The sequence below is a fragment of the Oxyura jamaicensis genome, chromosome 4 (genome assembly GCF_011077185.1).
Source record: "Oxyura jamaicensis isolate SHBP4307 breed ruddy duck chromosome 4, BPBGC_Ojam_1.0, whole genome shotgun sequence".
In the NCBI taxonomy this organism is placed as follows: Eukaryota; Metazoa; Chordata; class Aves; order Anseriformes; family Anatidae; genus Oxyura; species Oxyura jamaicensis.
In genome coordinates, this window is record NC_048896.1 from 14,748,026 (window position 1) to 14,774,931 (window position 26,906).

Below are 26,906 nucleotides of genomic sequence, written 5' to 3' on the forward strand. Positions count from 1 at the left end.
CCGAGCCCTCACGTGGATCCCCAGCTCCTTCAGCCATAATTCCAGGTGCCTTTTTGTGTCTCTGCCTTTCCAACACCCCCGAATGACCCTAGACCCAAGCATCTTGCCAGATCAATAGGCAGGATGCGGCTGTAAGGACCGGCTCCCACTGGCACCTTGTCTCCGCCGCGCATCTTCAGGAGCAGCCTGAGAGCCTCTGGCCAAGCCTATTGACATCTCGGGGAGGTGTCATCAGACCTGGGTGAGCACAGGGGACTTGGAAACCTTCTGGAAGCTGCCTGTGAGTTTTTGCTGTGTTAGCAGTGTTTATCATCCCGTCGGGTCACGGCGATGGGAATCGCAGGCAGCCTTGGCAATGAAAGCCCTCCGTGCAAGGACAGAGTGCTTGGGAATAGAGGGTAAGAGAAGGTTTGGACAAACCAAACGTTTTCCACGGCTTGAAGGGAACATTTTGTTTATTTTCTAAACCTTTCTAACAGGGGGAAGGCCAGGAATGACCTGACTGGGACATCAGTTGTTGTATTACAGTCTCTGTGGCCGCAGAAAGTGCTTGGTCTTCCTAAACTTCTAATGGTGGGAAGCAGAAGATGTTAACAAAAGACAAATCTCCCAATGACATCCCAAGACATCAAAAACTATGCTTCAGAAGGACCCCTCTCCACCAGTGGGGAAAGAAATCCAATGGATTGCCTTGGGTGCAACATCTCCAGTGCACGCGACTCCCAGCTGGGGAGAGCAAACCCACCCCAACTGATTCAAGATTAGGAAAATCGAAGGCAGTTTCAAAGTGCTTCCTTTTCAAAAAGCCACAGTCTGGAAAATACCCCTGCAAAACGCTTCACTAGCAAAAAGGTGGGAGCCTTTAACCCAAGTGATTTCCCCCATGCCCTCCCCATTCCAGCTCTCACCCACCTCCGGGCGCTGAAGCACGTGGCCACGGCACTCCAGCAACGTCTGTCCCTGTCCCCTGGCCACTCCTGCAGGATAGGTAAATCTGACAGCTTGCTAGAAAAACAGCTTCGTTTATCCAGAAAAACAACAGCCTGATGATTTTTCTTGGTAACTCTCTGGAGGTTGCGAGGGAAGAAGGATTTCACCTCTTGGAGTTACTGCTGCGGGTCGCTCACAGGAGGTGAGGATCTGTGTGCCAGCAGCCACGCAGATTCCTTCCTGGGACACTCAGTATTTTAAAGACACCCGAGGCAGCCAAGTGCATGGTGCATCGCGTCCTGATAGCGTGAAATGGGTAAATGTGAGGGAACAGGTCAGCAGATCTGCGAGCGCTGGATGGATGTGCTCCTCCAGAGCGGCCGTGCTGGCTGAACGCACGGCCTCCACCCGCCAGCCTCAGCCGACGTCTGGCTGTTTATCAGCCCTGGTAATCTGTCCAGAAGGTTCCTTGTGCTGCTGACACTGGTGGTCTGAGGCAAAATGTCCCGTGCCAGCTGATTAGAGAGGCGCAGTCCCAGCACCCGACCTTTGCAGAGCTATTTCAGAGGTTTGGAGACCTCGGTGGGGTGCAAGGCTTACGTGGTCCTGTCCCCAGAGAGCTACACCAGCAGCATCCCGCGAGCCAGAGGGGGGAGAAACACACCCAACACCCAGATCAAGGCAAGGCAGAAGTTACACACAACCCCTGGGAGGCAGAAACGCCAAAGGACAACAAATCACGGCCATAATGTGGGTTAACAACCTCGGATGTGGAAAAAGGATTAGGAACCAGAGCACACCGACCTCTTGGAGGACCTCTTCTGAACACGAAGGAATAGCCAGAGGACAAAGCCAGCAACAGAGCAGCCCAGCAGTAACGAGGCCATGAGAAAACGGCCACTGCTTCACAGCCAGGGAAGGACTGTCAGGCGTGGAACGGGAGTGGGACTGCAGCTAGCAGCACCACGCTGCCAGGGGCTTTGAAGCCAAAAGCGAACAAAGCTCCTTTCAGAGCATTAAAGGTAGACAACACAGCTTCATCCCCATAAATATGTATAACCTCGTGGAGGAAATGACTGGTGGAATGGAAGATGCATCCTTTGAAGGATGCGTATGAATGCATGGTAGGCAAAGACAAAGAATGACGGAGAAGTTGCCCTGCTCGAAAAGTAAGGGCAGGTGGGTGGAAACCAACTCCGGCGAATGTAAGTCCTCATGGGTTCACTAACAATAGCGCAATTATATTAACTGCTGCTGCAGATAATGGTATGGCTATGAAGAGCCCTTAAGAATATTCCCAAGGGTATGTGAGGATCTCACGCACTGATGGGGTTTCCAGGAAAAAAAAAAGTGACAAACAGTGATCGGAGGCACAGAGGGAACATTCAGAACAGCAGGACACTAAACGCCACTGATAATGTTTGAGCTCGGTTAATAAAGACAGAAGAGGACAGGCAAAGAAAAAGAGAATCAACAATAATTTTTGTTGTTAAGGTCTCTTAAGGTAAAAAAAAAAAAAAAAAAAAAAAAAAGACCATAAATATCTCCGAACATGAAACACCAAAATGAGCTTGGACCATGAGGAAGAACAAGGTGTGGCGAAAATCTAAGGAGGAGCCACGGGAGGCATACAAAGGGACAGAGCAAGTGAGGTGGGATCCCAATGGCTTCAGGGGGCAGGAGACATGGGCGGGCCAGCACAAAAGGCCCAGGCTGAGCACCTGGCTGCTCCTGGGAAGCTCCAACTTGTAACAACCCAAAGGGAAAACAGACCCGTGATGGAAAGCATAACCGCGACGGAGGGCGTGGGTATTGTAACAGAGGACCGAGGAACTCCTCATGTGAGTTAGGGATCCTACCCTGGGCCAGGTTCTCCTGGTGGAAGCTGAAGCCTTTTGGTTTCCATTAACCATTTGGGTTCTTCCAAAAGGGCCAGATGCTCTGCTGGTAGTTTCCTGAGCGCCTCTGATTAAAGACACCCGTCACCCCCCACCTTCTGAAGATCCCAGTGTGATCCCCAACCAAGAGAGCTTCATTAGTCAAATGCTGGCTTGCATTTACCCTCTTGAAATTGGAGAATGCAGTTATACAGGAATATATTAGCATACCTATTTCATTTTCACAACTGAATGATTAATAGCACAGTGCCTGCGCTTCCTTCCTCGGCAGAAGTTGTACTAAGTACATAAAATCATAGCAGACTATATTGGCTCTTGCCTGCATTTTGAAGAAGGTCTGACAGCCGAGGCGACTGATGATGCACCCTAGGAAGCTACAAAATCACCCTGTGGGCCATTTGCAAGGCTCAGGGCATGGCTTGAGTTTTGAAATTGTTTGAAATCTTTTAATTTTCCAAATTAATGACACCACTTAAAGAGATGAAATACTAAATCTGAACCCGCGAAAAGTAAATATGGAATTTGGCAAATGATGTATTCAAATTTGTATTTGCACTTAATAAAGAATCAGCCTTCTGTTGTGGAAATGAAGAGATGAAATTCCAGCAAAAAGTAATGAAAATTTTCAAGGAAGGTACCTGTAAGATCCTTTTCTCCTAGCTGCCTGGTCTGCATAGCAACGTTTCGATTCAGCTTTTCAAAAACCGAATATGAAATGCAGAAAATGAATTAGGAGTAGAATTCACGCCTAAACAATGGGGAGATAGGTTTTGAATTACAAATACAAAATTACCTTGAAAGTGAAGCCAAAGCTCCCGCATTTCAAATTATTGCAGAAAATGTATTGAATTCTGCAGAGATCAGAAAGATACAGCACCAGAGGTCGATGACAACTGGCGGGGAAGAAATCAATTCAGGGGGAGCTTGACTTGTGTTATGACCACGTCCCACAGTTTAGCTTTACCAAGCGAAAATACCGCAGAGCATGATTTTAACCTGAAACATTAATGGGCAATAAAACTTGTCCCCAAATGGCTCGTCCTCAAGCTCGCTTGTTACTTGAGACGGAGACGTGGCTGCTCGCAGCGGGGCCGTGCAGCCAGGGCTGCCACCACCCCAAAGATCTGGTGGCAAAAGGGCAGAACCACTGCTCCTCGGTGGAAACAGCCACGGCCATGCAATGGCAATACTGCATAGAATCATTAGGGTTGGTGGTCGGATGCACCACGGGGTGTTTTCCAGCATCCCCACTAGCCTCCCCAGCTCCAGGGGGAGTTTTCCTCTGTTGGGCATTTATTTGGCCTCTCCTCTTCCTCGCACTTGAGACTTTTATCGCCTTCATCACTGCTTCATTTCTATCCAACATTGCAAGGACGGAGGCTCAGCTCTCTTCCCTGAGTTTATTTATGCCAGCATTCCTGGCATAAAGAAAATAAAAAATAGAAAAAAAGCTGGCAGGAAAGGGCCAGCAAAGCGCAGGTGAACGAGCTCAGCCTTTCTCACAGCCCCAGAAGACCTCGCTCAGAGGAGCTGAAATACTCCGTAACAGAGGCTTGCAGGGAAGGAAGCAAGCAGCTGCCACCGCCCACCACTGCCAGGCAGACAGAGGGGCTCCCGATGGGATCTCCCACCACATCCCGGCTGGGATCTCCCACCACATCCCATCCCACTGGTGGAGAGGGGCTGGGCGACAAGGACAGCGCACCAGTTTCTCCCCGAGCACACAGCTACCCCAAGGGGGATTCCAAACCTACCCCGGATCCCTAAAAACCTCTGCCCACAGCCAAGCCACCCTCCCAGGCACCGCAGCCAGAAGAGAGCTGTCCCACAGCAAGCACGGGGCAGGAGCTGCCTGCTCGGGGGCTGTAGCACCTCAGAGGCACTCCCAGCACTGGGCAGGAGAGACATCACTAAAGATATTTCAATATCTGCTCCTCCAGCCCCAAGTTTCTCCTTACCCCCTTTCTTGACCCCCTTTCCCGTACCCGTCCACCCTCCTGCCTTCTCCCTCCTTCGGCATCTCATGCTGGAGCAGGGGCACCGAGACGGCTGCAAATGAATAATGAAACAGAGCCTGCTAATCGGTGCCTTCCCTCTCCCAGCATGCCCCCGAAAAGCTCAGCTCCCAGCTCTGAGGATCAAACGAGACGATCAAACGCTCCAGCAGCTGGCTTTGAATTCCCTGTTGCGCTAAGTCCTGCGCGTGTTCACGAGCTGTTCCCCCCGCCCGACGTAGCAGGAGGGGGGCAGGCAGCAGCGCGCAGGTCGGAAACCAGGCGGCTCCCTTCCTCCCCCGCTATTTACGGGTTTATCCCAGCTTCCAACCTCCGCCAGGAGCTGGAGGATGCCAGGGTCCTGCAGCACGGGCAGAGGAAGGAGATGCCATGGGACCCGGCATGAGGCCATGGCAAAGGCCAGCTGAAGACGCCTGCTTGCAGGGGGGAGAAGACACAGGGCTTCCCCAGGGGACCTCTTGGCTCCTCTTTGCAGCCACAGGAGACATGCACAGGGCAAGGGGAAGGCAGGGGGAGCTGCCTGGCCCCTAAGAAAACAAACGGCACTTGGAGAGTGGGCTGCAGCTTGGCCATCAAATGCCACCATCTCCTGAGCTCGGTGGGCGAGGAGGAGAACCCCTGCAGAGCTGGCAGACAGGACTTTAGGGTAAAAGATGGAGAAGTTTCCTTAAAGTTGAGTTCCCCACAGATATTTCTCCTCCAACATGAAATATTGCAGCTCTTGGTGGGGAAAAAACAGGGAAACAAAAGCCCAGGGAAGCTCCTACAGAGCCCAGAACAAAGACCTACTTACATTATTTTGGGGGGCAGGATTTTCCAAGAGTCCCTGTCCTTCCAAAGAAGCCCCCGATGGACAGGGCACCCCAAAGACAGGGCGGGCACCTCAGGGCCACGTCCCTGGGACAGCTGCACCACTTGGTGGCATCACTCTCAAAAGCTTTGGCAAGTGGGGACAGCTTACATAATTGGGATCGCAGCGATTAGAAGCATCAAATTATCTTCCGCAGCACACAACAAATAACGCTAATGGTGGGGATAATGTCAAACAGAATTACATTGGATTTTAAACAGCACTGATAGCACATGTTAAGCAGACATATAATTAGCGCTGTGGCGCCTTGATAATATTAATAACATAGCTAATTATACTGATATAAATAGCAAGATTAATTGTCACAAAACATCAGTATCAATCTTTGAAAGGCATCCCCAAGCCTTGCCACTGTTTGTCAGCACTCGGGCACCAGGGCCATAACAGAGAGCAGCAAAAAAAAATTCCGAGGGCTTCCTTTATCCCCAGGCTCCTTCCCACTCAGACCGGCCGCAGGTCCCCCTCGGCACCCCTCAAACCTACAGGCTGTGTGTCCTCCCTGTCTGTGTACTGTCCTCCTCACATACTGGAGAGAGCCCCATGGGCTGTCCTCCCCAGGCACCACCTTCTCCAGGCACCACCTCCTCCGTGCACCGTCCTCCCCTTGCACCGACCTCCCCCTGCACCATCCTCCCCACGCACCATCTTCGCCGTGCACCATCTTCATGGGTTGTCCCACCCCGTGCACCCTCCTCCCCTCTCACCACGATGTGGGGGCAGTGGGGCAGGAGCCCTGGCCTCCCCAGCCCCACACCAGGCAGCACCCAGCAGAGCCGGAGCAGAGCAGGAGCCCACGGCAGGGGGCTGGAGGGCAAAGCCCTGCGGTGAGCGATGTGAAGCACCCCCTGATCACCAGCGTGCTTACAGACCCTGGGGGAGGCCGGGATTTTCTTGGAGGCTCCGTCCCTGCTCAGCCCTTGCAGATGTGTTTGCTTTAGATTTAAATCGCTCCACTGAACGGTTTGTTGGAAGGAAATAGAGCCAACTGCTTTCCCTTTTAATAACCTGAAGACAAATAACGAGACGTGTCGTAAGCGGTTACAGGGAAGCACGTTCACTTCTCCAGCTCTCCAAGCAGGGTTTTTCTGCTGTTTCACCACGCAGCCCTGCACTGAACCCTGCTCCGCCGCACCAACATTTTGTTTGCTGCTAAATCTTGTTTGCAAAGCCCCTGAGGCTGCTTTAGAAACCCTCTGTGCAGGGGTGACAAATGGGAAGGATTAACCACGGTGTGCCCTTTGGGAGACTTGACCGCTTGTCTGCGCCCAGCTCCTTCTGCTAGGCTGCTTCGTTAGTCACTAGGGCCAGCACCATCCCACCCAGGGCAGCGCAGGGCACAAGGAGCATCGCTGCAACGACGGAGTAACTTGAACCCAAATTCCTGTTCGTGTGCTGCCCAGGGAAACCTTTCCACATCCCCAGCACGTGAAAGCCACGTTCAGTGGGGCCATTCCACGTTTTACGGGGAATTCACCCTGGATTTTCTCCCTCTCCAGCTCCGGAAGGAGCGGTTCAGCTGCGCTGCTTTTGGGGATGCTCCAGCACCCCTGTCCCAGCACCTGGCTGCTGGGGAAGAGGCCGGGGCCATGGGAAAGCCGAGCGCCGGCTTTTATCCCGCTCACATCCACGTCATCCCGAAAGCTGTGCTGGCAGGGCAATCCGCGAGCACCGCCAAAGCGTGAAGGAGGAGGCAAACCCTCAGGTTTCTCTTGGAAGCAGATACAACGCGCCAACCGGCTGCTCGGGATGGGGCTTATTTTGGCTGATCTGTTGCTTATGCTAAGCCGCAGCGAGACTGTTAAAACCGGAGAGGGAGATGTTGAGATAGACGCGCACCAGCACAAACTCAGCCTCGGGGTAAACGCACCGACTTCTTTAACTCCTTGTGCAGACCGGAGCAGCAGAAAGCCCCGTGCCTTCCATCTGCCTTTTCCCTTCACTGCTATTTTTCTGCTGAACAAACCAGCAAAATGCCTAAACCCGCCACAACGCTACCGTATAAGCACGGCCACGTGCTGCTGGGGACCCCCCTCTCCCCCCGCAACGCGTGGGATGCGGCTGCGGGCTTTGCCGGGGATGCACGGAGCTTGTGCACAGGCTGCTGATCCAGCAGGGCTCAGCCCTGCGGGTTGCACAAGTGCCGACGTCTTGCAGCACCGGGCACGGGAGCAGAGGTCTGAACAGGTTTTCCTGCCCCGGGCAAAGAGCCCAGCCTTGCCGCTTGAGGACGGGGACACGGCACTGGCAGATGCCCTGAAGCATCCCAAGACAGCGTGTTTAGGCAGCCTGGGTAAAGCCAAAAAGCAAAGAAAGACCTTTTGGAAAGTTACAACATCTGGAAGCCGTGGAGGGGAGGGACCAGCGGAGCCGAGGAGCCAGCGCAAGGGGAGCTGCGCGTGCCAAAACCCGCTTCAACTGCTCTGCGCTTGGCTCAGGCTTCACCCAGCCAAGTGCCAAGCTCCCACCAGTCCTTGTTGCCTTCTTCATAAAAAATAAAATAAAGAAAAATGGCCCAGACATTTCTGATATTGAGAAGAGGAACAAAATACACTCTACCTCTCCACATTTGAAGAAAGCCCCAAAATCTCAGTTATTTCCCTTGGACACTCAAGTTTCATAGCCCGTTCTTTGCAAGGCAGAGGCTGTGATAACCTCTGTCTTCCTCCAGCCCTCTCCTCTGACACACTCAAATCTTTTTGCTAAAACACAGAGACAAAAAAAAGACAACAGCAGCAACCCAACCCAAAAAGCATCTTGCCCAACAGCCCAGGCTGCTGCGGGTGGGATGCATGCTGAAAAGGGGAATGCTTTTGTACAAGAGGCAAATGCCTCCTGCATGCTGTGCGACACTTCAAATGAAGCTGCTGAAGCTGTGCAACACAGCAAAGAATTAATTGAGTAGCAGGTGAGAATCTGGAATAAACACAGACCAAATGCCTGGGCTTGGGCCTGCTGCTGGGCTGCATTCATCCCGGCAAGCAAAAGCCCTTCACAGGCTCCACTGCGCCGCCGTGGGGTGAAGCACCTCGCATCTGCTTCGCCACCAGCCCCTGTGCTTCATAAACATCAGGCAAACATCCCCCAAACCACAGGGTTTACAGAAACCCGGTGGTTTTCTTATCTGCTTCCTGCCTTTCGAGCCTTTGGAGGTCCCCAGACTGCGTGTTTAAAAGCTAGCTGAAATTGCCATACAGCTCTGGGATTCCCGGGGCTGCAGACATAAAAATAATGCAGCTGTCCCGAAACGTGGGGATGTAGCGTGACGCACCAGGCATCCTGCTTGGAGAGGGAGCCCCCCGTCGCCTACCACATCATGCCCAAGTTTTCCGTTTGGGATGTTGTAGCTGGCTTTCAGGGCATCGCAGAGCCCGGGGCAAATCCTGCTCAGGCTGCAGGACACGCCGGCTCCACGGTGAACTTTTTTATAGCCCGGTGAGCGGTGGCGTCGAGAGCAATGTTTTTCCAGCGCTGCCTGGCTCCTATCATTTCAACGAAAGCCAGGCCTGGGTGGAAATGAATGCGTAGCGAGCGATAGCACCTTCCTTTGTTTTTGCTGAGCTGACACATAGCTGGGCTGGGCAGAAATCGGCTCACAGCTCGACGGGTTCGTGGCTGCCTCCTGCAGCACCCGCAGCAGGCAGCGCTCTGCCGAGGGCAGCGTCACCGCGCTCTGCACGCTCCGCCTGCCTTCGCTGCAAGCCGGGCACGCTGCTCTCTCTCCAGCAGGCATTTCTAAAGGTTTTTCCCTGCAGATAACATTTTACTTTATCTCTAGCAAGCTGCAGATAGCTGCTATCAGGAAAACGTTTCCTTTGCAAAACCAACACCCGGCCGGCACATGGCTGAGGACAGCGCGGCACCGAAGCCCCCTCGCACCAGCAGCTTCCTTCCTCCTGGCCAGCTGCCCCCCGTGCTCTGGGCTGGGACCAACACCTCTGGGGGGCACGCAGAAAGCTGCCCCCCCTGTTCTGAGGTCGGACAGACAGACAGCATGCGGACACGCCGGCTGCCAAGCCTGGGCTTTTGGAGGCTGTGAGTCAGAGCCCGAGTCAGTCACGAGGCCCGCTACAGAACGCCGAGTGCTTCACAAAACCAACACAGGCCGCGGAGCTCGGCGCTTGCTGCCGGTGGCTTTTTGCAAGCTTTCTGCATGGATTCAGCCACCTGTCGCACTGCACCAGCCCCTTGACGCCGTGCCCGACTCGGCTCTCGTGGCACCGCTCCTTCCCAGGCCGGCCTTCCAAAACCGCTCGTGGTGCCGGCACCGCTGGCCCCCGGCCCCACACCGTGCCCTCGTGCCAGCCACAAGCCCTCTAACCCCAGCTGGGCGCAGAGACCCCTCCGGCTGCCCGAGCAGGGAGAAGGCACGCAGGGCACCGACCGGGCTCTGGGGAGATGCTGGGGACCATGGCGGGACGGAGCTGCACCGAGCATCCCGGCCCCTCACCTCCTGGGCTCCCTCCCAAGGCACCAAGGGCACGGGGAGCACAGCGACCTGGCACGCGGGAGGAGCGAGAGGTGCCCCACGTCCAGCAAACCACAGCAGCCTCTGCTGCACCAGCCGGAGTCCCTGCCGCATCCCCCAGGCGCTGTCGCTAGCAGCAGCGGGCGGTTTTTCCCCGAAATGCTGGCAGGGCCAGCGTGCTCCCTGCCCCCTCTCCAACAGCTTCTTTCCTGCACATTCACAAGCAGTTCAAAAGGCTTCTTTCAAAACGGAGCACTGTCGAGGCACAATAACAAAACAACCACATTGATCTTCCTGGCAGAGACCTCCACAAAGAGGGTTACTCAGAAAACCTTTCTCAAGTTTTTTTTTCCTCTCCTCTAGTGTTTTTTTTTTTTTTCCCCCGGACCCCTCATTTTTCTTTAAAAGCTAAATCTTTGCTAACGGGAACTTTTTGTTCCCTCTGACACCGCTAATATATGTGTTGGCAAGCATGTCTACAAACATACATCTTCCGTAAGAGGCCTTGTCACGGGCTTTGAAACCAGAGCAATTAGCATTTTATTTTTATTTTTCAATAGAAATGTTTTACAATGTTTTAAAAAGCAGCTATTGAGCACTAAATAACCCTCAGCAGCAGATATTATCGGTGCAGGGCATTCTTGTGCTTGCCCAGGAAGGATCGCCCAGGGTTAAACAAAGCTCGGCTGCAGATAACTCATGAGATAAACTCTCTGCTTCGGCACGGCTCGGATTTAAACTGTTTAAAAAGCTGACACTTTTACTGCTCTCTGTTCTCTGCACTTCTTCCCCTTTCCTCCTGCCTCATCCTGGTGCCTGCCCAGCCGTGAGCGGAGCTCGGTGCCGAGGCTCGCAGGGCACGGTTCCTCCTCCACGCATACAACGTGCCTCCTCCCCAAATCCCCCGTGCCATTCTGAATCGCAGCTGGCATTTTCCTTGACGAGGGGGGATGCTCCCTTAAGGGCAAGGGAAAGAGGCTGCAGGGTACAAACACGGCTGCTGTTGCCCCATCCAGGTCCAGCACCGCGCAGGGCAATGCTGGTGGCACAGCCAGCACCGTCCCCTTACAGCTGCACTGCAAGCCCATGAGCAGACCTCCCGATGCAGGGATGTGCACGGCCACGTGCCGGCCTCAGGGGATCTCATCCATCCCTTCCAGCCCCTTTTTAGCTGGAAGAGGACATTTCCTATCGGGAATAGCATCGCACCCCCCTCCAAGCGCCATGCACTGCCCACCTGTTACAGAAACACTACTCGGAGAGGGGATGCCCCGCACACAGCAGCTGTATACTGACGTAACATCTTCCCTCCCCGACCTTGGCAACGTGATTAAAATCCCGATGGCTTTCACGGCTGCTGCTGTCACAGCAGGCTAGGCCAGGCTGTGCCCCGTGTCCCCTGGGCACCCCCATCCTCACTGCTCCCCGCAGACACCCGCACCCATCAACGCTCCGCGAAGGTGACTGCATCGCCCCACCATGGAGGAAAACTCAGGGAAAGCAGCGCTAGGTTCTTTCTTGCAGGGTCCGTTACAAATGACAAGGAACTCAGGCTAATGACGCTAATTCTTCCACAAGTGCCCAGAAAATGCTGCGTGTCCAAGCAGTCTGCTCCAGCCGGGATAGATGTTCAGCTCCTCCAGCACACGCCCCAAGTCCTCTATCAGAAGGGATGCCTGCCAGCTTTTTGGCACACAGCTACCCAGCACGGAGCCTTCTCCATCCCTCTGCTCCCCGTGCAGCCCCTGCGGCTGCTTGGCCGGAGGTGCACCGAGAGCCCCTGCAGCTTCCTTGCTGGGGACGCCACCGAGCGATGTCGGAGCTGGTTTTGTTGGTAATTGATGAGACAATTTTATTTCAATGATGCGCTTGACTGCAACACCCCACCGGGGGCTGCCTGTTACCAGTGGGCTGAAGGAGCACCAGGACTCATGGAAGAAGCTGCCGGAATGGATAAAACATGGGAAAAACGGATAAAATATGGGAATAACGGATAACACATGGGAATTTTAGGATGCAAAGTGGGAGGCGGTGGGACAGGAGGGTACGGCAGGCTCTGAAGCACTTTCAGACCAGCAGCTCCTTGAGTTGAGAAACGCATCAGAACTGGTTCTGGAGCAATGGTAGTGGTGAAGGAGAGAAAGAGCTGGATGCCTGGCAATAACCCAAAGGAAAACCGAATCTGGGAACACCTCCTGACCGGTGTGGGCAGCGAGAGCTGCCCTGCAGACGTCCCGCTTGGCACTTCCTTACCTTGCACCGTGGCACCGGGCGCTCTGCATCACCCAGCGCTGCCGCAGCACGATGCCTTGCGGTTCGCAGTGGGGATGGAGCCCGCAGGCAGCAGCTCCAGCAGAAGCCATCCCACGCCAGGAACAAGAGGAGAGACCGAGAGCAGCCACGTCCAACCACAAGCTTTGCATCGAGAGAAGCAAAGAGATGCTCTCCTCCTTCCCTCCGGCAGCCCCGGGATACAGAAACGCTCTCAGCTTGAAACAGGGCTGCTGGTCCTTCCCTGCTCTCTGCAAGGGCTTCTCCTCGCAAGACTCCGAGCTCCTGCAGCCTCCAGCAAACCATGGCCCCATTTCTCTGCTCCTTGCCCCTCCTCGTCCCCTTTGCAGCTGACATCTCCAGAAGATGCTCAGCTGCAGCCCACGAGGGCTGTGGCGCACAGCCCAGGTCTCAGCTCTGTCTGAAACACCCCTGTAGAGGCCTGGCATCGATTTGCCATCCCTAAAGGTTCCCGTGGCCACGGCGGCACAAACGCACGTGTGCACCGCGTTAATTAAGCCTGACTGGAATATGGAACAGCTCAGCATCTGCCTGACGCCCAACCCTCAACTCGCACGTCCTCAGACCAGAATTCAGACACAAAATGAAATGGAAACAAAATAAAAAAACGGGGGAAAAAAATATGATTAAACTCCAGAGTTCAATAAGCGATGTGTTTAATTGCTAATGTGAGCTTGGGATTTTTCTTTTTTTTTAAGATTCCTGCCAGCACAGCTGGTGTCATCCTCTACTACCCAGAGAACAGCAAGCAGATTGCAGGAGAATATTCATTCTCTCGCTGTGCTTTCTGTGGAGGAAAAAAAAAAAAAAAAAAAAAAAAAGATCAAAGAATTGAAAAACCTTCTGGTAATTTTTTCCCCCTCTGCTTTCCAACTGGTCCCAAACATATTTCCTGCTGGGACTGACGGGGAACAATGTCAAATTAAAAAAAAAATCACAGCTTTGAGAACTGAGGGGCGTTTGATGAAACAGAAAGACTCGTTTTTAAGCCAGGGACCATCCGGGCAGGTTTGAGCTCTCCTGGCCACTGCTAAAGATGCGCCCAGGTGAACAGTCGGATGCTTGGGCTTCACAACACGAGGGCTCAGCAGCATTACACAGAGGGGTCCCCCAACCTTGACCCACTGAGATGGAGTCCTTGGGGCTGGACCTGCCTTCTGCACCTTCCTCCCAATCCTAAAACAGAACAGTATTTTACTGTTCCATTTTACCTGAGCAGCACCGTGGGGTCAGCGGCTTGCTGGTGCCCACACCACGTCCCCACAAGGCCAGGGCACCGCGGTGGCACCACTGCTCCAACCCAGAGGAGGGTGAAGAAGCACCCAAAGGCACTTGGTGCTCGCTGCAACGCTGATGCCATCCCAGCCGCTGCAGATGGAGGCATCTCGGATGAGACCTTGGGAGTCAAGATGCTGATTTACTCCCCTTTGAGTCTATTAGGAACCACGGGCCAGCAGCACGGGGAGCCTGATGCGTTTTGACAAATTCCCAGGGCGCGTGCCTCATCTCCCTTCTCGTCTGGAGGAAGGCGCAAACAAACCCATTAGGGCCGGGGGCTCGGCGAGCCGGGGTAAAATGGTACAGGGAGAGCCAGGATGCACAGCCCGCTCTGCTGCCAGAATCCTAATTTACACCCTTCCTTCTTATGACTTTTAAGATTAAAGCAAATTAATAACAATAGATAAATAAATAAAACCAGGATTCTAAGCAACTCTTCCAGAGCTCTTCCAGAAGAACTCCAGCCCCAGAAACTGAGTGGGAATGGAAAGATAATGAAAATGAAAAAGATAAGATAATGGAAAGATAATGAAAATATGAAACTTCTTCTATTCTGATGCCCCACAAGCAGCTGGCATTCAGCTGGGCAGGAGGGACTGCCCAGGGAGGACTGCCAGAGTGTGGCCAGCGCGTGGGATGCATCCACACGTGCCCTTGGGCACATGGGGAGGACCTCCAGGTCCAGCTGCTGGGCTGTGACAACACGATGGAAAGCAGCCCCAAAGGTCTCCGCACCCAGTGAACAAAATAAGACCGTCTTTGCCATTTTTTGTTTTTGCTTTCTTGGAGCTGACAACGAATGACCCAAAGGGGTGGGAAGCATCCTGCTCTCCAGCGGGCCTCCCGTGTGCCGGCACTTACGGGCTTCACCTCCAGAAAGGTGAACAGCCAAGACTTTAAGACAAAAAGTTGAGACAGCAAATCATTAACAGCACATAATGTTTAGTCGTAAAGCTGACAACTCCATTTGAAAGCAAGGTAAAGGAAAATCAATAGCTCTTCCCCGCACAGCTGAGCTCTGAGCTCAGGAGACCGCGTTGCCCTTCAGCAGCAGCTTCTCTCAGCCGCTTCCTGTCTTTCAAATGCCAATCTAACGCAGCGCGGCGTTAAAGCTGGGAAACTGAGGCAGAGCAACGGAGAATTGGCACGCGAGGACTGGGAGGCTGAACCACAAGTTGGTCCTGGGGGGACCGCAGGAGAAGGCAGCGTCCAGCTTGCACGTTGCCAGGAATGGGGGCCCAGGGCAGCACCCACACCTCCGACCGTAGGAAATTAACGTCGTTAACCTCGGCAAAGGTTAAGTTCTTCCCCCTACTCAAGAGTGTCCTCAAGGCAACAGGAAGGAAGGGATGCCTTCTCCGGGCTGTGGTCCCAGATGTCACCTCCCCGCGCCCAGCCCCTGCAAGTGCAGGACCCCAGTCCTGGTGCCAGCACCGGCTCCGCTCGCTCCGGGGGCAACCCAGACCCCCACACAGGGAGCAGAAAAGCCGTGACAGGAGACGGAGCAGCTCAGGGGTTCACAGCTCACGCTCCACGCTCCAAACCGCCCGTCTTTCACAGCAGCAAAGACCTTACAGCTAATTTCCTCAGCGAACGCTTGTCAGATCAAAGCGCAGCAAGAGGAAAAAGCTGAGCCAGCCGCTGCTTCGTGAGAACCGATTTAAGCTGCTCGAATGGCTCTTGCTCGCATCTTGCACAGCTGCTTTTCAGGTAGGCTGCAAGCGGTGGAGAGGCACCGGCCCGAAGAACAGCCCCGCACGCACAGAAACCCTGCGCTGCCTCTTCCAGCCAACGCAGGGCAGATGCTCAGCAAAGGGGTCAAGTGGCTTTTATGATTTTTTTAAAAAATTGTTTTTCCCATGATAGAGTTTCAGCTGAGACCTGTGATCTTCACGTGCAGAAGAACGGATGGTGCTGGGATGATCTAACAAGCCCCAGAGCCGGGTGTCCCAGCGAGCAGATCGCTTCCCGCAACCTTTGCGGCAGGTCGTGGTCTCACCGAGGGATGCGCCAGCAGCACCAGCAAAGCACGGGAGGAGGGCACTGCCTGAGGTGCGAGTTCAAGCAGCCAAGCCAACAGGGCTTGGAGAGCCTCTTCTCTGCCACCAGAGCATGCCCACGGCCCAGTCGCTGCCACCCACCACGGCCACAGGTGACTGTGCCCGAGGACACCCAGGAGACCACAGCCAAAACCACGACGCCTCTACCACCTCCCAGCCGTGCTCCTGCACCCCACGGGTGTGTAAATAACCCGCAGGGTTTGTCCTCGCCTCAGAACGAAGCCAGTAGCTCAGTCTGCAAACAGAATTCCCAACACAGGCACCTCTCCAGCCAAGCCTCTTTCCCCGTGACACCCGAGCATCTCGCAGATTTCCAACACCCTTGGCTTCCCGTGGAGGAACCAAGCATATGAAGTTTCTGGTAAGAGAGATTGTTTTCAGAAGCAAGGCATGGCTTAAAAGAAAACTGAGGGCTTTAACTGAGTTATTAGCCTCATAAAACGCTAGCACTCCCGGCACACCACTACAGGGCTTACGGCTTCGCAGGATCCTCACCCTGTTTAATGCCCACAGAGGCTGACGAGAAGGTCCACCTTTCAACTTTCACACCCAATAAACCCACAAGCCCCCATCCAGTGTTAATACAAATGGTTCCACGCACCAGTTATCAGGGAAGAACACCGCCTTCAGCGGTATGGAAGTACTTAGGGTAAGTTATTTTGAGATAAGCCTTTACAAACACACGATAGAAAGGGCTTTCCATGTTGTTAAACCCCTTCCTGCCACCCTGAAACAATGCTCATGAAAATGTCTCCTTCGCAGGGCCGGGAGAGCTTCGGGCAGGACATAATTCATTCCTTGGGAGGCCAACAAAGGGGCATTTTTCAAGGCTTTTAAATTCTAGTCTGGATTTTTACAGCTCACGCCACCACAAACGTCAGGCAATCACCAGCACGCGGAGCTGCAGCGGAAGCATCTCTTTCACCCCCCGACCTTTATTTCCAAACCATCACCGTTTTATGTATGTAAAAAAAAAGCCCAAACAGCACACATAGAAGGACAACTCATGCACGTTTTCTCCTGGACCTCTTCTGACACCAGATGTTTGGTTCCCAAAAGCCCCTTTAGAGGAGCACGGAAGGAATCCGGATTTATTGCTTTGGCTCATCCTGCACGACACACGCCTTTTTGCACATTATTTCCTGAGCTTATCCTGGAAATCAGCGATGCCCGTATGAGTGGAGGGGGCTCCAGCAGGCCGCATATCAGGCCGATTTTAGAAACTGAAATGTCAAATCTGGGCCCGAGGAGCAGATTTGCTTCAGAAGCCACGGAGCACCGTGCGCCGCACCAACACCATGCGGGACGGTCGCGCAGCCTTGTCCCACGGCCAGTTGGCTACCGAAGCAAGCAAGCTGCGTCAGAAAATCCAGGCTTCCTTTGAGCACTGCGTTCTCTGCCCCCGAAGGGAGGGGTGCTGGCACGTGGAGGACAGGATGGGAGGCCCAGCCAGGCGCTTTTCAGCCTGAAGCACTGAAAAGGCTCCTGGAGGCTCCATCCAAGGGAGATGGGCTGCCAGCACTGCTCGCGCACCTCGCCCTCCTCCAGCTGTGCTTGGAAGGGCTGCACTTGGGATGCAGACGATTCATCCGACAGCTTTCCCAGGTGAAAAAGTCATTTAATGCTCAGAGAGTCCCATGGCCACCTGCGGGATGGGAGCGTGCAACAGCCTCGCCTGCTCGTGTCACCTCGCTGCAGGAGCCCTGGGTCCTGCAGGCTGGTGGGACACGGGTGGCAGCACTAGATATCCCTCCAGGAGTGTTTTTTTTGGGGCTGGAACCCACCCCAAATAAAATGAATTCAACAGGTAGGAGCAGAGGAGACACCCAATCCGTACCTTAGAGAGAGAGCTGATGAGAAACCTCCCTGCTCATCACACCTGAGACTCACTTTGCTCCCAGCACTGACCACCGCGCCAGCCCAGTGCCATCGCCCACCCCGCGGCGGTGCTGCCAGCTCCTGACGCAGAAGAGGCATGCTTATGTTACAGCACAGCACCCTCCAGGCAGGACATCCTGTAAGGACGGGGCTCTCAGAGCAGCAACCCCAAAGATCTCCTGCCTCATGGTTTCATGGTCCCACGATCCTTTTCCAGCCCCAACACAGAAGGATTTCTATCAGCACGCACTCGGCTGTTGCACATTCAGTTCTACAAAAGGGCACGTTAAACACACGCTGATTGGGTATTCAAATTAGATATATTTTTTTAAAGCGTGTCAGCCATCATGGTAAAATTACTTAATAACACCTGTAAGCCTATTTAAGGGTTTAATGTGATAATAATAGCATATTCAGCATCTCAGAGCATGACTTCAAGCCTGCTAAGAAATTCATACGCCGCTCGCCCAAGCGCTCGCAACCAATCCTCCAAATTACTTAAAGACACCGAGCGTTCCCGGGACGCGTTTTCCAAGCACTGCAAATAGCTGAGTGCAGCCCTAACGAGAGCCTGCGCCTTCCCTGTCGCACGCTGCGCGTAATTAACCGAGCCACGCTAATTCACGCTCTGAATATTCATTATAACCCCGTAACGCCACACATCCTGAATATTAAGCGGCATCCGCTCGGGGCAGGAGGATCAGAATGAGGCATCACCCCCCCCCCCGCCCCGTGACAGATTTGAGGCCGTGGAGGTGAGGGTGCAGCCGGGAGGATGCAGGGACCCCGGGAGATGTGAACCGCAGCGTGAGGCTGCCAAAAACGCCGGCCAGGGCTTGGGGGAAGGCATGGGAATGTGACAGACCACAGGGCATTGCCAGAGTGAGCTCCAGTACACGAGATTAAAGCACGAAGCGAAGAGTGGAGAAGCTGGAGTAAAATCTCTGAAAAAAAAAAAAAAAAAGAGGAAAAAAGGGTAGAGGCAGCGCGAGCTTGCTGGCAGCAGGGGCACTGCAAAATAGCTGAGAATAAATGGCCTCAGACACTGTCCTGCCTTTGGGCAAGGCTCAGAGCCGCCAGGAGCAAAACCAGCTCACAGAGGCAACCCCACACCGGTAAACGCCTTCTAGGGGAGGTGGGCTTACACTAAAATTTTCATTTTTTCAAAGAAAACCTATTCATGCAGAACTGAAGCAGCGGAAGTTCAGCTCCCCGCCCTTACAGCCATCGTCAGGCAGAAGCCTTGAAAAGATAACAGCTTGCAATTGTTTCAGGAAACAAAAGTGCCTGTTCCAGGGAGGAAAACGCCTGCAAGCCCGCGAGTCTTCCCTGAAATAGTTCCTATTTCAGAGAGCCAGCGGAGGGTGGGGAGAGAAGAAGCAGGGCTAAACGGAAATTTAGAAACTGCAAAACCCAAATGTGAAGCCTCCAAAGAGGCGTTATAGAAAACTACGGCATGAAAGCGTCTGTATTGTTAACAAATCTGTTGACAGAGAAGCAAATATATCTGTTAAATCACATGACAAGGAACGCACGCAGCAAAGATTAGGGTTGATGGGAACGCCAATTGTCTTGAAAAACTACAGGGCCGTAGCTCAAGGACTGGCACAGACTTGTTTCAGCTGGGAAAAACAGTATTATGTATTAGAGATTATTCCCCCGTCCAGAAATAGAAAATTCAACTGCTAAACCTGTCATCTCCCGCATAAGCCTGTTTGATGGGCACCACGCCACCACCCCAGCTGCAGGAGAAGCCAGCAGTGAAAGCCAAGGCTGGACTTTGCACGTGCCTAAGACCCATTTTTTTTTCCCCTTTTTTTCTTTTTTTTTTTTCAGTTTGACCACATTATTCCAGGCCCAGAGCAACACGACGGAGCTGCGCAGAACAGCACCAGGAGCGAAGCCCACAGGGAGGGACAGCCCGCGGGGTGACAGCCCCAGAAGCCACCCACGCACCCGCTGGCCCTGGGCCACCACGACACCGCTCACCTGATGTTTTGCTGCTCCTTTTCACGCCTCTCCTCCCGCAGCCCAGGGAAAGGTCCCCTCTCAAGGAAAGGGAGACCCAGAGACTTATTATTTCTGTTATGCACGGACGCTCTCCGAACACCAATAATTTGGGGGGTTGGGTTTTGAGGGGGGGGTTGAGCAAGAAGACATTCCCACAGCGCCATAAAACCCGAGTTCTGCCAAGTGAAAACATTGTCCGGCTGAAGGTGAAGCGTGCTCCCTGCGCCTTCGTGCGAGCACAAACCTTTCCCCTCTGGGCAGGAAATCCTGCGTGTCCCATGCCCCCTCCCCAGCCCAGGTATGGGGCACCAGCGGTGCTTTCCCACCAATTATTCCCACCTAACTAATTGCCATCTAGGAGTCGATCACCACGAGGCAGGAAGTTAAGCAGGAATTTAATACCTAACGAACCGGAGCGGCCACAGTCGTACAATTTAACGCGCTCATAAATTTCTTGTTTCTAATTTACCAGCGCAACGGCTTCTGCCAAAAAACCCTCCCCGTCCTCCTTCAGTAACTTGGAGGGGTTTTTGCCTCTGCTTAGCACCGCAGCCCGTGCTCTGCTTGAACTGGAAACCATGCTCTCCAAACCTCCTCCGATGACTGCCTATTGCCGGTGCCTTGCCAGCAGCCCAGAGGGCAGCGCTAATTAAAATTAAGGGAAAGCACCGTGGCAAACACTACTTACACGGAGAACAGGGGACAGCACCGGGAGGTTCGTGGTGTCCCCACTAGTGAGGTTTGCTCCGAGCTACCCCTGCCCTCACCCTCGCACCCGAGCACAACCACGATGCGCACAGGCTCGGTACCATCGCGTTGCAGGCGGCAAAAGGTCCCTTGGCTCAAGCAGCCCCTTTTGCCTATTCCTCGTGCCTTCAGAGGCACAGCTGAGGCATTGCTGCTGCTGCGGCGCTCGAGGCTCTCGGAGGCCTCAGGCTGGGGAGAAGCTGAGATGGGGCAGGATGAGATGGTGCAGGGCACCTCACTGCCCACCGAGGCCGATGCGGCAGGGGAACGGGTCACCATCCAACCACTTTCTGAAAGCGATGCTTTTTGAAGTGAACACAGTTCTGGAAAAAGCAGGAGACCGATCTAACCAACGCAGTTTTCCAGGCCTGCTATCTCAGGACCTGCAATTGCTTACTTAAACATGAGTTAACTAAAAAAAAACCAACAAACTCTGCCCAAAAAGCTGATGGCTGGGAAGGAAAACCAGGGAGCCCAGCACTCAGGGCTGATTCAAGGTCCTGGCGACCAACAAAGGAGCAGTAACGAAGCAGCGACCAACACTTGCATTCTCTGCACTGATGGAAAATTAAACTGGGAGCTACATCAGACACCAGAGCGTGTATTGATCCCTTTCCCACAACGCAGTGTGAAGAAGCCAGGAAAATTTTGTATTCCCATATGATCCATGCTCCACAGGTAAGTGTGTGCCTGCAGCACGCAACAAGCGGCTGTTTTGGGCAAATCCAAGCAAAACTGTGCTGGCAGCCTGGGACGGGTGGATCGGGAAGATGATGATGCTCTGCTCGGGAGCCTCATCCACCCGCATCACCCCAGCCAGGAAGCGAGGCTTTGCGTCTCCTTCTCTAAGCAGGTCTTGAGCAGGAGCAGACCCAAAAAAGATCTGCTTCAGGGGAAGGAGCTCATCGCTGCCACACAGCCAGAGGTTTGGGTTTCCCTTTGTTTGCTGGCAGCAGCCCCCCACCTTCTGTGTGGGAGTCGCAGCAATCACAACGTTAACCCTCGCTCTCAGCCAGCTCCTTTCTGCATGTGGGAAAACGAAAAAAAAACAAAGCCAACCGTATGTATACATGTATAAAATTCAGTTTAGCCCCATGGCAGTACAGTAAATTACAAATTAAGCAGCGATCTCGGTGACTCACCCAGCGCAAGTGAGAACACGTTCCCTGGTCCCGAGGCGAAGAAGTCCTACACTGCAGCACCAAGGAAGGTTCCTTCCTCTCCTTCTTTCTACCCCACCGCTCTCCGAAGAGCCTTGGAATAACTATCAGCTTTCTGCACACAATTTGTCTAGCACGGGGCTCTGTTTATTATTTTTTAAACTTCATCACACCGACACTAACCCACTAGAGGCAGGGTCTCTGTCTGAAGCATGGTATCTGTCTGAAGATGGGATTATTCTCCTCCTTTAGCAGAGAGCAGATATGAAAGTGTTAAAAAAATATACATATATATTTATATATATATATTTTGCTGTTCGCAGTGTGTCAGTCAATGGAAACCTCAGCAACGGCCCTCAGCTGGCTCCCGCAAAGGGAACAGATCAGATGGAGAAGCAAAGCAGCAAATAATTTACAGCAAAATCCTTTTCCTGAAACTCTTTCCGCCGCAGAGCTGTCCGGAGCTCACAAGCCAAATCCTTTTTCTCTCTGACGTCTCTCGCTGCACCGCGGTGACCCCGCGCCCGGCCCCGGCTGGGCGGCAGCCAGCGCATGGGACAGGGCAGCACAACGCAGAGATGACTGCAATTACGGGCTTCGAGGCATCTCCATTTATAATTGGCGGAGATTTTTTTTACCCAGCTGATAACGTGCTGCCGTCCTAGGCGTTTGCTTTATCTAGGTCAAGCCGGTTGCTTTGCGCTTAATCTACACCCATTTTTAATTTGATTTTTTTTTTTTTAATGTGGATTTTTCAGCCAGTGAGGTGATGGACATCTTTACATTCAGCATCCCACCCCTTCCTGAATACGCAGAGAGGGGAAAACGAGCATCGAGCCCTTGCGTTTTGACGACTTGTGGCCAAACTGGTGCACCCGGAGCACCACAGGCACGCGCTGCCTCCTGGGCCAGGCAGCAGAGGCAGCTCCGTAAGGGGAGGAAGGACAGGGAGATGCCTTCACGAACCTCCAGAGCAAGCTCTCAGAACTGAAACGCTTCAGGATTTAACAACAACCAAGTACAGTTTTCAGGCAGTTAGCTCTTCTAAACAAGGAAAAAAAAAATCCCCAACCAAAGCTTTTGTGGAAAGCAGTCCTTTTGACAGAATAATTTGCTCCAATTTTCCATTTTAAATTTTTTTTAATCTGAAAGGTGTTTCCAACTGGCTCGAGCAACGTGATCAAAGCCAGTAAACAAGAGCAATCACTCGCTGTTCAATGCCCAAGAGCTCCACGGATGCTCGAGAGCAGCCTGGCTTCAGCGCTCACCGACGGACAGCTCACGAGAGCAAGGAGGGGGCAAAGCGTCAGGGCCAGGTGAGCAGAGAGCAGCCAGCAAGGATTCCCGGTATTTCCAGGACGAGCAACGGGCTCAATGACAGTCAAACGTACAGACTGAGGCTGTACGAAGATGAGGACAAAATACAGCTGCAAATATTGACTCTGATTTTAAAGCTTGCCTGGCACGCTCGCTATTGATCCCGTGCTGCTCCTGCGCCGGGGGTAGAGCATCAGGAGAAAAGGCATCCGAAAAAAAGCAGAGCTCTGCCTAAGCCCGGCACTACAGACTGATAACCACGCAGTAGTCGTGCCTCGCAAACCAGATCCCAACAGAAATTAAATAGCAACAGACGCAAAAAGAGGCAAAAGAAGTTTCCACTGCGCATCATTTAGTTACAAAATCAACCATCCCCAGCGTGCCGGTGCATTTAAAGACATGCGGAAGCACTGGCAACGTGGTTTGATTTTCTGTGCTTTGCAGCTTATTACATTAAGAGATCTATTTAAGACCACAGCCAAGGATGCAGCTCGGACAAGGCATCTCTTCCTGCGCAGACGAAGGCTGTGCAGCAAATTTTGCATTCTCACAAGCAGCAAAACGCTCATCCCTCTTAGCTCAGCGGGCAGAGATGCAGCTTTGCATTTCAAAACTCATTTATTTGCTTTATGCCTCACATTTCGAGAAACAGACCAGCTATTCGCAGCATTGCATTCATGAGGGAAACTTTCTGCTGGGGAAGCGTGGAGTCATCCCGCCCCGGGTGCTCATCTGGAGCAGGGGGGTGCCCACACCCCACGTCCATCCCCAGTGGGCCACCAACCCTCACCTAGGGCAACCTCCACCCACCAAAGGGCACGCAAGAGGAAGAGGGAGGCTGACTGCAGTGGAGAAGGAGGACAACAAAGCATCTTCCCCAAAAAAACAGCTCCTCCACGCCAAGGAATGAGGCAGCTGCTGCTCCCACCAGCATCGCGGCCGCGCTCTTGGCAGTGCTCGAAGGGCGAGCTGTGCAGGACGAGCAGCACAGGGGGAGTGTTCATAGCAGAGAGAGCAGAGAAGAACTTCCCCCCTTGTCCAAAACCACTTAAGGCTGTTATTTAAATGGAAAAAAAAAAAAAAAAAAGGAAAACAAAAACAAAAAAAGGTGTCTTGGCAACCTGCAAAAGCTTGGCTGGCTGAAGAAGCAATTTGTTGTCGGGGGTTTTGTTTTCAGATGAGCTTGCCTGGCTAGCTGACATGGGGGGAAATATTAAAAGGGTTTAATTTCTGTCCCCAGGTCTTACTGCATATAAACATACGTGGTCCTTTCTTTCTAGGGTTTCCAACTTGCTAACTGAGACGTTTCCTCAGGGAAAAAGAATGTTCTGACCCGAGGAGCGCTCTGCTGGCGCTGCGTCGCGAGCGGGGGAAGCTCCGGTGAGGCACAGCACGAAGAGGCGCCGCGTCGCTGGGCGAGTCGCGTTGGGCTTGGGAGCTGCGAGGAAAGGGCAGGTGGAAAACCAGCCGGGAAACAGCTCGGGGTCAACTCAACATCTAGAAAGAGCGATGCCTGGAGAGAAATCTTTTTTCTTTTCTTTTTGAAATAATCCAGCCTGCACACAAGAAGTCTTCTCAATTTTTGCTAGCGATAGAACTATTCCTTCTGCCCTCAGAAAACACAGGAGCAGAGAAATCGATTTTGTCTAAAAGCATTAGCAAGACAAAGAGCCAAGAAAAGCACTTTTGGGGTCAGAACAAGCCCAGAAAATTCAGGGAGAAAGGACCAAGGAAGAAGGTGGAAAGACATGAGAAGGGCTGCAACGGGAACAACGTGACTGCAGCCACAGTTACAGCCTCGCCAGCGTGACCTCTAACTGGACCAGCTCTATTTTTTTTATTATTAAAAAAAAAAAGAATTAAAACCGTTTTGCAGACTCATGCAGAATGCACAGGGGACAGAGAGGGATTTCTAACTTTATATAGGTCAAACATCATCCACACGGGCTCACATGTTATTCAGCACTAGCACAGCCACTGCATAAAAATTAAGCTTCAAAGCACCCCAGAGGGCTCCCTGGAAGTTTGCTCTCTCCAACCTGAGGAGCAGCAGAGCAAGAATTCACTTTGGATCAATACGTGGCACAGGCTCGAGGTAAGGGGGCTGGAAAACAATTGCTCATTTCTGCAGCTCGAGGGATATGAGGATGGAGAATGCCGACTGCGGCGGAGCAGAGGCTCCCACCATGGAGAACCACGGTGGCACGGCCAGGACACCTTGCTGGAGGCGGCACTGGCCAAAAGCCAGAGGTCCCAGAGGACAGAGGAAGAGGTTAGGGCGCATGGGTAGGAGAGGGAAGCTCCATCCCTGCATCCCAGAGCCTTCTCTCTCGCAGTGCGGAGGAATGGGGAAACCGTACCACGGAGGACACGGAGGCGGTGCCCGCGGCGCTTTCTGCAGTGCCAGTCTGCAGGCAGGGGAGGCTCGTGAACAGCAGGAGGCTCCCCACGCACTGCGCTCCCCAGGCCTTGAGCACGCTAGAAGGAGACCAAGAAAACGCCCAAGGGCCTGGATGAGCGCATGGACCCCATCCTCCAGCCCCCAGCACTGCTTGGCTTAAAAGACATGCCGCCAGGGCTCCCCACAGCCACCCCAGGTCCCCCCACACGAAGCTCTCTGCCTCCCAGCGGCGCGCCCCGGCCCGGGGACGCCCTCGGCGCTTACCTTGAGCTTCTCAAAGCGATCGCTGAGGGATGCCACTTGGTGGTCCCGGTGGCGGCCCACCAGTTTACATAAGGCACAGATGAGCTGGTCGTCAGCCACACAGTACATGTTCACCTTCTCGTTCTCGTGCTCCAGGCAGGTGAGTCCTCGGAAGTGCGCGTCGGGCACGGGCTCCACCAGGCGGTGGCTGGTGAAGGGCTTCTTGTTGGGGTGGGTGGCCCGCAGGCAGCGGTCGCAGTAGGACACCTCGCAGGTGATGCACGTCTTGACGGCGTCCCGCGGCGGGTCCTGCTCGCAGAACTGGCAGGCGATCCTCTCGCCGGCCACGGACATGGTAGGGCTGTTGCGGTAGGTCCTCTCGCGGCGGCTCTCGCTGGGGGAGTTGGGGCCGCTCAGCGACGCCTTCTGGAAGCGGTCGATGATGTTCTGCAGCGTCACATTCCTCTTGAGGCCCTCCAGGCCCCGGTGGTTGAGGGAGATGACATAGCGGCAGGTAGGGCACTGGAAGGCGGTGATGGGCTCGATGGACTCGCTGGAGGAGCAGCTGGACACCAGGATGCGGTGGGCGCAGCTGAAGCAGAGGCTGTGGGCGCAGGGCAGCAGGAGAGGGTCTTCGAATAACTCCAGGCAGATTGGGCAGGTCAATTCGGACTCCAGTGTTTCCATCTTTAGTTAAAACGATCCCGATCCAGCGTCAAAACCTCAGGAAGCTGGTCTGTGACCTGGCAGGGAGGAGAGCAGAGAGGCGCGGTGTGAGACAGCAGCTACGTGGGCTGGGGCAGCAAAGCTGGGCAGCTCCTTCCCTCCGGGAACAGGCACACGGGGAGGTCGGAAACCCCCAACTCCTTTCACCCCTTGGCTCTTTGCACCCCAAAGCAGCTCCTACAGCCTGACCGGGCTCGTATGTCCCACCACCATGTCCAGACCCCAGCTGGCATCTGGGACTCTGCAGGACAATAGCTGTGCTGGGAGGGGACGGAGGGGCAGCAGCAAGCTCCTCTCTGCCACCTCCCACCCCAGCCTGAGAGAAAACATGGGAGAAACCACACAATTTTGTGCTGCTTCTAGCGAGTGCTGCCAAAGAGAGGAACCGGAGGCCGTGCTGGTTTCCCACATCTAAGGGCTCTGCGAGGGCAAAACCAAACCTCCGAACAACCCCTCTGGTGTCTGCACTGTCCCTGCTCGTTTTGGGGAAGGGGAAGAGGTGAACCATGTCCAGGAAACTCTGAGCAAAGCGGGTCAGGAGGTCTAGCACACCGTCCTGCTCCCAGATTTCCCCTGCTTTTAGGAGTGAGGCAGGAAGACCAGCCAAATTACAGG

The 26,906-nt window shown here is 53.7% G+C and overlaps 1 protein-coding gene across 2 annotated transcripts in view; it reads right to left on the reverse strand.

Moving 5' to 3' along the window:
* Nucleotides 1-26,906, reverse strand: part of MID2 (midline 2) — a 67,643-nt gene that overhangs the window by 28,900 nt on the left and 11,837 nt on the right. For both annotated transcript variants that reach the window (XM_035325221.1, XM_035325223.1), the window contains exon 2: nt 25,587-26,308. In XM_035325221.1, the coding sequence (XP_035181112.1) occupies nt 25,587-26,252 (666 nt within the window). In that variant the 5' untranslated portion in view covers nt 26,253-26,308. The remainder of the gene's footprint in view (nt 1-25,586; nt 26,309-26,906) is intronic.